At 47.4% G+C, this 10,416-nt stretch overlaps 2 protein-coding genes across 2 annotated transcripts; one reads left to right on the top strand and one right to left on the bottom strand.

The window, feature by feature from the left end:
* Positions 1–664: 664 nt before the first annotated feature.
* Positions 665–5,207, bottom strand: LOC149356793 (uncharacterized). Its single transcript, XM_089576434.1, has 4 exons — positions 5,015–5,207; positions 4,067–4,418; positions 3,633–3,735; positions 665–1,108 (listed from the first exon to the last, which is right to left on the bottom strand). The coding sequence occupies exons 1-3, from the start codon at positions 5,205–5,207 to the stop codon at positions 3,639–3,641; spliced, it is 642 nt and encodes a 213-aa protein (XP_089432560.1). The 3' UTR covers positions 665–1,108; positions 3,633–3,638.
* LOC149356794 (uncharacterized) lies at positions 906–1,907 on the top strand. The gene is made up of 4 exons (XM_089584323.1): positions 906–1,120; positions 1,247–1,300; positions 1,401–1,439; positions 1,642–1,907. Exons 1-4 carry the CDS (start codon positions 969–971, stop codon positions 1,856–1,858), a joined length of 462 nt encoding a protein of 153 aa, XP_089440449.1. The 5' UTR covers positions 906–968; the 3' UTR covers positions 1,859–1,907.
* Positions 5,208–10,416: the final 5,209 nt, after the last annotated feature.

Raw genomic sequence — 10,416 nt, 5'->3', positions numbered from 1 at the left:
GGCTTGGATGGAACAGCGCTGCGCCGGCCTTGCAGTTAAGCAGCCATGAAAATCCAGTCTGCGCGTGCTTGGCAGGCGTACTGGGACAGTCGTAGTCTTCGGCTGCCAGACCACGATGGCACGCTTCAGGGCCCCCCCTCTAGCGATGAAGCCACGAGCAAGGTGTGAATGGCGAAAAGCGGATAGGCTTGGCGCAAATCGTACGCGACGAGGACTGGCACGGTCGGGAGGGAATGCAGCGGCACAGTTAGCGATGACGTCGGTGTCAAGATGAGCAGGTTTAACGCGGTCAACTGAGATTGTGTCCTGCAGGCCGTTGACGAGCAGGAGAAAGTGCTTAGGAGCACGCCGGAGCACTTGGTACGGACCATCGTATGGTGGCCGTAAGGGCGGGCGTACGGCGTCGTGGCGAACAAAGACGTGAATGCACCGCTGAAGGTCGGAGGGGACGTGGACACGACGGGAATACTGGCGTTGACGTGGTGGAACTACACTGCTCATAGCGCTACGTAGGCGGTAGGCGTAATCTGAGACGTCAGCAGGCGTGGGTGGTGAGGGCTCGAAGAATTCGCCAGGGACACAGAGAGTAGTGCCAAACGTTAGCTCTGCTGCACAGGTAGAAGAGTCACTGCGGAGTGCAGTGCGGAGACCAAGCAGGGCGAAGGGTAGGCGCTCAATCCATGGCGAAGGAAAAGCGGACGTCAGGTCTCCACAAATATATTCGGCTGGACGCGCTCAGCCAGGCTTGGATGGAACAGCGCTGCGCCGGCCTTGCAGTTAAGCAGCCATGAAAATCCAGTCTGCGCGTGCTTGGCAGGCGTACTGGGACAGTCGTAGTCTTCGGCTGCCGGACCACGATGGCACGCTACAGGCCCAAAAGTACAGCAGGAGCAGAGCTTTGAAAGCAGTCTTTTTTTAAAGCGGTCTTGTTTAAACTGTTGCCATCAGCGAAAACAAAGAACATATTCATGGTGCCTTTGCACAGTCTGTTATCATGCTGCTGCATATTTATCCTTGATCTCTGGCATTGCAGCTCCACGCAGGCAACGCAGGAGGGGCATGTGGAGCTACTGCCTCAGGCCACTGGCAGCGATGCCGAAGGAGAAACCTGGGAGCAAGAGTAAGTAAAATTTGCAATACCCTGGTAGATTTTCACATTCTTGTCGTCCACCTACTTTGCACTAGGTTGTGTTCTGCTATAAATTGCACGTGCAAGAAAAGTGCCCTAATGATACTCGTCTTGCAGATGCAGTCCTGACGTGCATGAGCAGGATGCTGCTGAGCCGACACCTGCAAAACGGTACGTGGGCAGAGTTTCTGGCAAAACAATTACTTTGCTAAACAGGCGGACCAAGACAAGTTCTTTCGTCTAATGAAGAAAACTTTGTATTGCATTATAGGCCACGCACGTCGCAGAAGAGAACAACAGAAAATTCTGGGTGAGTTTTGCAATCTGATCATTACTGAGAGTGTACATGTTTGTGTTCCCAAAGTTGAAGGCATTTGCAGTAAGGTTAACTGTGAGACTGCGGTTTGTCTGTTGCTCTCCCTTGTCCAATCGCTTTTGCCCATGATTTCCTTCCATGACGGTTGGTGAACTGACTAACCAGTTTGCACTACACTAAATTGCTTGGTCTGCAGGAATGCTGGCGATGACGTCATGAGGGCTTGTGTGAGCCATTTGGCTCAGATTAGGGAAGAGCGGCAACAGCGGCAACAGCAGAGGGATCCCATCGGACTTTTTTGTATGCTGTTGGACGCCCGCATGAGACTCATGCCACAACACCTGGCTGAAGACCTCATGCACAACATTGAAGTCATGACGTATAGCCTGCAGGTGCAGGGCAGGATTGAATAATTAACATACAGACTGTTCCGAAATTAAAGGCGCGCTGTAGAACGCTGCTCACAGCTAAACCAGTGAATTGGTTGAGCTCAAATTTCGTGCAGAAATGGCATTTGATCGGCAGAATTGCTTTCTACCACATTTCTTTGAGGTACTTGCCTTAATCAATAAGAAGAAGTCGGATATTCCCATAGTTTGCAGCAACGATGAAATGAAATGGGCCAGTTTCTCTGCGATTGTATTGGTGGTGTCGTCTCGTTGTTGGCCATGGAGATTCGGCAAAGGAGGTGGGGCAGAGTTTTGTGGGAGGTTTTGAAGGTGCTCTACCCTAAGAAAGTTCAAACTTGGTGCAGTTTTGGCCAAACTAAGCCTTTTGTGGTCATTTGTAAAGCAGTTGCTGAAAAGTCTTCAAACCTCCCACAAAAGAACCCCCTCATTTGCCTAATCTCCATGGTTGACCAACGAGATGGCACCACCAGTGCAATCACCGAGAGAGCGACCCATTTCGTTTCGTCGTTGCTGCAAACTATGGGAATATCCGACTTCTTCTTATTGATTCAGGCAAGTACCCCAAAGAAATGTGGTAGAAAGCAATTCTGCCGACCAAATGCCATGTATTTGCGATAATTGAGCTTGAACAATTCACTGGTTTAGCTATGAGGTGCATTCTATGGAGCACGTTTAATTGCGGAACACGCTGTAGTGTTGATGTGCTTTTATTTTTCATTAACTGCAAATGTTTTATACAAATGAATGTGCAATTGCAACTCAGTCATTTTTTAGGTTCCTTTTTTAAGCGCTACAATGTAATTTATAGTACTCAAGTTAACATATGCTAATCCAGATTTTATTGTATTGAACCGCAGAAGTTCCCATTTTTAGCCCTGTTTTACGTGACATGACTGAACTGTGATATTTTTTGTGCTTTTATTTTTCATTAACTGCAAATGTTTTATACAAATGAATGTGCAATTGCGACTTAGACATTTTTTATGTTCCTTTTTTAAGCGCTACAATGTAATTTATAGTACTCAAGTTAACATATGCTAATCCAGATTTTATTGTATTGAACCGCAGAAGTTCCCATTTTTAGCGCTGTTTTACGTGACATGACTAAACTGTGATATTTTTTGATCCCAGTCCCTCATAGCCCGAGTCGCTTTAGGAAGTTTAAACCCATAAGCCCTCACCCAGCCACACTTTGTGTAAGGTTGGCTGTAGAATTGTAATATCACAGTCGAGTTTTCTGGGGCTTGACGTCCCAAAGCAACTCTATAAGGGACGTCATAGTGGAGGCAGGGATTGAACCTGCATCTTTTAGGTCAACAGTCTGGCACCGTAACCACCGAGCCACTGCGGCGACGTGACTGCCCTTAAAAGTACAAGTTGATATCGATGTGCCTAGTATTTATGTTCCTGTTTATTTTTTGTGATCAATGTGATTATGTGATATTTTTAAAATAAGGAACCGATAAAAATTACCAATGGCTTTTTGCTTACAAACACTTGTGCAATCTTCATCTTCAACTACTCACTGCTAATGTTACTTGCACTTAATTTATGAATGACCTCACTTCATGCATTGTTCTTATGAAAGAAGCTCATATTTTCCCTCTTCATGTAAAAGTACCATCTGTTGCAAAAGTTTACAGTGTGCTATACCCTTAGAAGCAAAGGCATGGAGGACTGTCAACTTTTGCTACAGACAGTACATATTTTTATCAAGCAAAACATCATCTTGCAAGCACTTATTGTATAAAATAAAATGCACCATTGTGTAACCCACCTCTGGTTACTCGTGATTTCCGGTCACCATTCCATGTTGCCACGGTACTGCACCTGCCGTGACGAAGTGGTGCGTGAGCTTTTCACGTACTTGCTTGGCATGCCTGGGAAGAAATTGCACTCAAGTTATATTTCATTATCTTGATAAGCCAACTCCAGTGCTGCATGTCACACAGTGCCGAAATGCTCCGAGCCTCTGATGTGTACCATTATAAACGAGGACTTCTGAAACTGGGTTCTACAGAACCCTCTAGTTTATTGGGTTACTTTTTTCCTTTGAGATTTTCTGTACATAAGAAATCAAAACAAATTACATGAGGTTTAGTAAGTTGAACAAGTATGATTGACAATGCCGGACACCTAATGTATGCGCCTGTTTTGGTGGCACATGTAGTGCAATGATTGGAACAAACAGCTGTATAACAAACCACATACCGTGTTGCGTTGCAGCCTGTGAGCCTTTGAGCCCTCAAGGCCGAGCTGGAGTCGTCACTCCTCCAGCTTCCAGGACAGAGGCGGCCCTCCCAATCTTCAGCGTCGGCAGAGCCTGGCGGGCAGTACATGGAGGAGGATTCTGCGGACTCTTTAAGGAGATAGTTGTGCAGCACTATGCATGCACCAACATATCTATTGATGTTAACTGTTTTTGCCTTAAAGGGTCGCCGCAGAATCCTCCACCTCTGTGCCAGGATGCCAAACGCATTTTCGATGATGCGGCGTGCCCGGCTCAGCCGATAATTAAAAATCCGGCGCTCATAGTTTGACTGCACCGCAGTTTCATGCAGGGCTGAAGACAAGAACATGAGTGATGAAGTATAGAGAACATTTGCATGCACTTCTCAGTCGCAAGCAATGCACTGTGAGACCAAACAGTCTACTTGTTTGCATGGGAAGCATGACCTTGGAGCCTTCACTGAAGCTGAAAAGTTTCAAGCATGAAGAATACTTAAGGCTCATGCTGCTGCCAAGTGTAGAAAAGTTACTGCATGTGTATTGTTTTTTCTAGTACTCCTGCCAATGCACACCTAGAGCGGCATTTCTGTAATGTGATTTCGATACACTTGTTAACAGCAAGGTCACCGGTTTACAGGAATGAACCACAAACGTCCTAGTTAGATGAAAAAGTGACACTGCAAAGGCTGGGCTGACAAATTTGTGGCATGCAACACAAAACTCTTAGAATGCTTTACATGGCCTGTGTTACAGCTTTCTTGAAATGGTAAAATATGACAAACATTGATGAAACTAGGCATGCAATATTTGGAGAGGAAAAAAATATTGAAAATTCAGATTATGACAGATGCACACTTCACTGCTTGATCATGCCAGTGACATAGCTCTTTACGTTTTAAGTGCATTGAAACTTCAGATGTGGTCCTCTACCTCGTCTTGGAAAAGGCCGCATCATGTAGTCCTTCAGCGGGAAGGCCTCGTCCCCCACGAAGAAATAGGGCAGCGGCCCCTCACCACCTAGAGGCCTTGCAGTGGGAAAGCCCCACTCGCCACCAGCAATCTTTTTTTGGAGCGTCGACGAGGCGAAAATTCCGCCATCAGAGTCGCTTCCAAAGTGCCCCATTTCAACGTAGAGGAACCTGTATGGAAGATAGTTTGAAATTCAGTGCAGATTGAGTAGCAATGAATGTGTTTCTGACAACTGCTCTTTTGATTTGTACCTGTAAGTTATGTTTTAAAGGTCACTACATGTTGCAGTTGCTGAGAATGTGCACTTTGAAGGTTTGAAGGTTTATTTCCGCAACTAGGTGTTGCGAGGACAGCCAGGGAAAAAGCTGTATAGACAGCTTGAGAGGTCCTGGCTTCCTCTTACAGTGAAGCTTTGACGGCGGCGGAATAGGACATCAAACAAATAGTAAGAAAAAACTCGTATGTTCTGTGCATAGAATGACACATGTACGTTCAGTAAGCAGTACATTCTGCTTGTAAAAGAAAAAAGAACTATATTAGGTCAAAGAGACTATAAAGGCAAACACAGGGAGGAGAAAATAAAGGACAGCAGAACTGACAGGTGCACTCAAAATGGTAATAGCAAGAAAAAGAAGAACTACATGAATATTTGGGGCAATTCTTTCAGAGAAATATTGGAGACATCAAGATTCTTGTAACAGTGCAACTGGTTCAGAAGTGTCGGTAAGGTATGCTGCAACATTTGTTTGCCATAGTTTGTACGGCATTTCTTAACATTCCAAGGCTCTGCTGCGCGGGTATCATACACAGTTCTGCTTTGCTCTAACCTAGCAAGTGTAAGTAAGAAGTCATCATTTTTGATTATGGCTCAATGATTTTATACATGGATTGAAACCCAAAGGGCTTAAACGAAATGTTGCCCTCTGCATGGCATTGAGATTGACAGTGTGTCTTATTTATTCATCGCTGCCTGATAGTCAGCAGTCATGCAAACCTGTGGTCGGCCTCATTATTAAGAAGGTGTCTGCAAACTGAACATGCCAAGATTGTCATAATAGAGAGCCTTACCTGTAGTGTGCATCACAAACAGCAAGCAACGACTTGCTGAATGATCCTTTGTAATTTCGATCTGCACTCCCAGAGTTGGCAGGGCATTCGACCAAGACATGCTTGCCGTCAATGGCCCCAACGCAGTGTGGCATTTGCCACTTTTCTTCAAAGTCAGCTGCGATCTGCAGAATAAAGTTTAACGGATATACTTCCATTCATCAAAATGAATTGCGTTGGTCACTCATTAGTTGTTCCTGTGAAGTATTCCGGAACACCATGTGCAGTAACAACAAGCTTTGCCTGCAGAGCACAGCAACAATAACATAATTAATATAATGAAGCTTACTTTTAGCCACTCGTCTGCCACCTGTGGATGCCTTAGGTAAAGTGGCTTCAGCACATCCCACAGTGCCTGGCAGACTGTTGCCACGAGGCAGCACGCAGTAGACCTTCCTATCAAAAAGTTGTAGGAAAGCTCCCTGAGGCTTTGACCCGTGGCCAGGAACCTGCCAAAGCAATGACATAGAAAGGTTGAACAGCATAGATACTCACTTCACTGGGAAATTGATTTACACACCACAGATGAACTGTTTATACTTGACTATTTATAATGAAAACAGTGCTCACTACTATGCAGCATGAACTCATGAAACAGATCAATTCAGCAAGCATTGTGTTATGACATCGGAACTACAATTGTTATACGCTATACATGAGAAAAAATGTTACCATTTTTCTGACAACGCGGGTTACCTAATTGTCATGGCCAAACGGTCAGCCGCTGAAATGGCACTCCTGAACCTGGTGTCCCGCACAGTTATAGAACTTCGCACCAGATCCAGGAGTGTGTCGAAAGTCCGAGGCGGCATCCGGAGAAAGCTGGAATGCGTAAAGGAGAAAAAAGGATTGAACAAGGAAGGTTGCAAAGTTGTGCTTTGCGCCATAAAGACAGAAATGAAAACTTACTCTCGGTAGTATTCTTCATCGTGCGCCCGCAGCTGCGGTAGCAGGCGGCTTGCATGTCCGGCGACATCCCGCGATCGGAGGCATGGTCGAACCCACCAGCGACGCCGTCGCCGCTCTTTCTGTGCCGTACGCGCGCGCGCAGCAAAAGCTTGCGCGGCCGCAGTGCACATCAGAACAGCGACGACGTCTTCCTCCTCGCTGAGGTCGCCGTAAAACATTCTTGTGTTGAGCCGAGGAGCGATGCAACAAAATGTCTCGGGACAAGCGCGAGCAGTGACTGGCGCGAACCGCAGCAGACGGAAAAAGGGCGCGTACGACCGCATTCCTGATGGTTCTCGTTTGGGACGAGAACAGAACGAGAACAGAACGAGAAGGCGACTCGCGTAGTCGCCTTGCTAGTGTGAACATCGGTAGTGGCGAGCTGCTCCCAGGTCGCATGCGACTGCGAGTCGCACGCCCTTTGCGACTCGCAAGTGTGAATGAGCCCTTAACGTGCAGTTATATCGCACAGCACACGGGCGCCTCTTGCGTTTCGCCTCCATCGAAATGCGGCTGCCGCGGTCGGGTTTGAACCCGGGTTTGACGGCCCTCCTTTTGTCAATTTTGACTACAGTGAACTAGAATATTGGGTAGTGTGCTCACTCCGCGCCGGCTCAATGGGGGAGCGGTGGCCCAGCTAATGTCGACAGGTTTCTGTTTCGCGGCGCCGACACGAGGTGGCGCCACAGTAGACTTCACGGTAGGATTTGCCGTCGCCGTCAGTGCGCCGTGTGTATTTGTGGGCTCGTTGTAGTTCTGTTGTGCGGTTTTGCACTGGTTTGAGCGCTTCTCGGGGGGTCATTTCACGTTTTTGTTCACGTATGGTGCCAGTGCTTGTTCAAGCTTGCCCAGATAAGCGGCCTTCAAATGCAGGGCCCTCCAGATTCAAACTTGGGTGCCTGCGCATGACCGCGATGAGCACGTAGGTAGAAGTGACTGCAGACTTGTTTTCTACGTAATAGGGTATGTTGCACGGAAGTGTGTACTGGAGACAAATTGCCAAATGTGCATTACCTTGCTTACAATGCAGTCTCCCAATGAAAACTGTTTTCCTGCGAGGCTGACAAAATACCGCGACCATGGAGGACTGCTCTACCCACCGGCGCAGCTTTATGGATTTGTGTTGAAGCTTGAAAACCTCTCCACAGAAAACCTCACAGAACCAACTTCTTTTTGAAGTCTGCTTCTAACCACTTCCAACATATGAAGAATGCTTTCGGAATGTAATTCATTGCAGCGAAGAAAAACTCGAACGGGCGAAGCACCTTAAACTGAGCCGTTGCTGACGCTGCTCTGAAGTGCTAGAAAAAGTTGAACGAAAAAGAGGCGAAGTGGTTTAGTTTACGGGGTTTTATCGTCTCTGAGCGACTCAGGCTAGGCGGGACGCTATAGTGAAGGGCTCCGGAAATTTCCACCACATGGACTCACTGTAACCTGGGGTTCTTCAACGTGCACTGACATCATACAGTACGTGGCCCTCTATAATTTCGCCTCCATCGAAATTCGACAGCCGTGGCCGGGTTCGAACCCATGTCTTTCGGATCAGCAGCCGAGCGCCATCTGAGCCACCGCTGCCAGAGGCGAAATGAGCGAGCATAAATGCATGCAGTGATGACAAATCTGCCTCATTCTTTATTTTTTTAAATAGCAGTGGATGCTGCATGGCTGTTCAAAAAAATGTGAAGTCAGTTACTGTTGTGTCGAAATTGTTTCGGTACGCGTGCCTCGATCGTATTTAGCGCAAAGCGCTAATTTTAAATAATGTATATGCCCCCCCCCCCTTCCTTGTACTTTCGCTCACTTATGTGTCTCCCTTCTACCTCCCTGCCCCTCTGTGTTATGTGTGCTGCAGCTTGGCTCCTTGCGAATAGAAATAACTGCTGCCACCGACACACTCTCCATTCCGCGTTTGTCCCTGGCATATAATCAAATTCCGCCACACCACATGCTACTACTATTAACTTTAAGTATTAAGACAAAAAGCTGTATGACCCCTCGGTACGCAGTGCGTTGTAACTGCAAGGAAACATTGTAGGCACGAGTGACAATACGTGATCATCCCTGCGTGCCAAGCGTATACTGATAAAAGTTGCTCATGTAACCCCTCATGCAATGTCCCTTGTGGAACTTTGAGAAATAAATAAACATGTGCACATGCCAGAAATTAAGTTCCATTCAAGATCTGCCGACCCATTTCGATGACACACACGCGAATGTTGCGATAATAATTCAATTTGTCGGCGCGGCTACCACGGCTACTGCGACGCCAGCCGAATGCGCCACTCGCTTTCACCCGTGAAGACGCGTGCAGCGCCACCACGCGCCACCGCGCCATGTCGACACCGGCGGGGACACCCCGAGCGGGCCTGTGAGCACACTACCCAATATTCTAGTTCACTGTAATTTTGACGGTGCCTCAGCGTCATTCGGAGACATGGAGGAAAGAAGGAAAAGAGGAGAGGCTGCTACGTCACATTTTTTGAAGCCGGAAGCGAGGGCTCCGCCATGACACTTGGCCATTTTCTCAGCCAATGGCATGCGAGCGCCGCGAAGATCACCGCGAGCGGCGCGAGCAGACGATTTCGCGCCGCGCCAGGCTGTCGGCAGCTGTCGGACACGGCGGAAAGTGAGACTTCTGCTCCCATTGACAACAAAGACGCTGCGATGCCCAGCTGCTGCGTTCCTGGATGTTGGTCGCGCACGCGCCAGGACAAGAACCGGGCGTCACTTTCCACACGTAAGTATACTGCATTTTGTTTTCGTATTTAATTGACTGCGTAATGAGTAAAATGCATGCTCGCAGAACATAACGCACGACACGGCGTGAACGTGGTATTCGTACCGCACCGGCCTTATTGGTGGCTCTTTGTCCGAGTGCAGGGAATAATTGTTTTCAAACAGGTTTCCGAAAGATCCAGAGCGAAGGAGGCAGTGGACTGAGGCCGTTAGACCAGGCCATAGCGACTGGGAACCAGCAAAATGGACCTGCGTATGTTCAAAACATTTTCTGCCCGAGCACTTCGATCGGATGTCGCCGCTCGTAGTTCGTATACGTGCGGATGCCGTCCCCCTTCAGGTGAGGAACCACCTCGATACATTCTCAAGATATTGGAAAGAAATGCTCTTATTGAGAAGGTGTATAGCTTGACTGCATGTATGCTCTCAATATGACGTTGTAGGTGTTCATGCAAGAAATAGAATGTTTTGCGAATAAATGGCTTTAGCTAGACGTTATGATCGAGTAGCGCGGCTACAGTATTCCCGACCTGATAAAAAGTAATTGTGTCATTACTGCTAAACTGGCTGCG

This window comes from Amblyomma mixtum, chromosome 3 (genome assembly GCF_055824585.1).
Source record: "Amblyomma mixtum isolate Tamu chromosome 3, ASM5582458v1, whole genome shotgun sequence".
Lineage (NCBI taxonomy): Eukaryota > Metazoa > Arthropoda > Arachnida > Ixodida > Ixodidae > Amblyomma > Amblyomma mixtum.
This window is presented reverse-complemented; position numbering and strand designations above follow the sequence as displayed.

Excerpts from the sequence above, each read along its gene's own strand:
- LOC149356794 (XM_089584323.1), top strand. The coding sequence starts at position 969 with ATGGTGCCTTTGCACAGTCTGTTATCATGCTGCTGCATATTTATCCTT. Across the intron at positions 1,121-1,246 it reads GGAGAAACCTGGGAGCAAGA|ATGCAGTCCTGACGTGCATG; the intron begins GTAAGTAAAATT and ends CTCGTCTTGCAG. Across the intron at positions 1,301-1,400 it reads GAGCCGACACCTGCAAAACG|GCCACGCACGTCGCAGAAGA; the intron begins GTACGTGGGCAG and ends ATTGCATTATAG.
- LOC149356793 (XM_089576434.1), bottom strand. The coding sequence starts at position 5,207 with ATGGGGCACTTTGGAAGCGACTCTGATGGCGGAATTTTCGCCTCGTCG. Across the intron at positions 4,419-5,014 it reads GCGGCCTTTTCCAAGACGAG|CCCTGCATGAAACTGCGGTG; the intron begins GTAGAGGACCAC and ends TCTTGTCTTCAG. Across the intron at positions 3,736-4,066 it reads ACAGGCTGCAACGCAACACG|GCATGCCAAGCAAGTACGTG; the intron begins GTATGTGGTTTG and ends ATTTCTTCCCAG.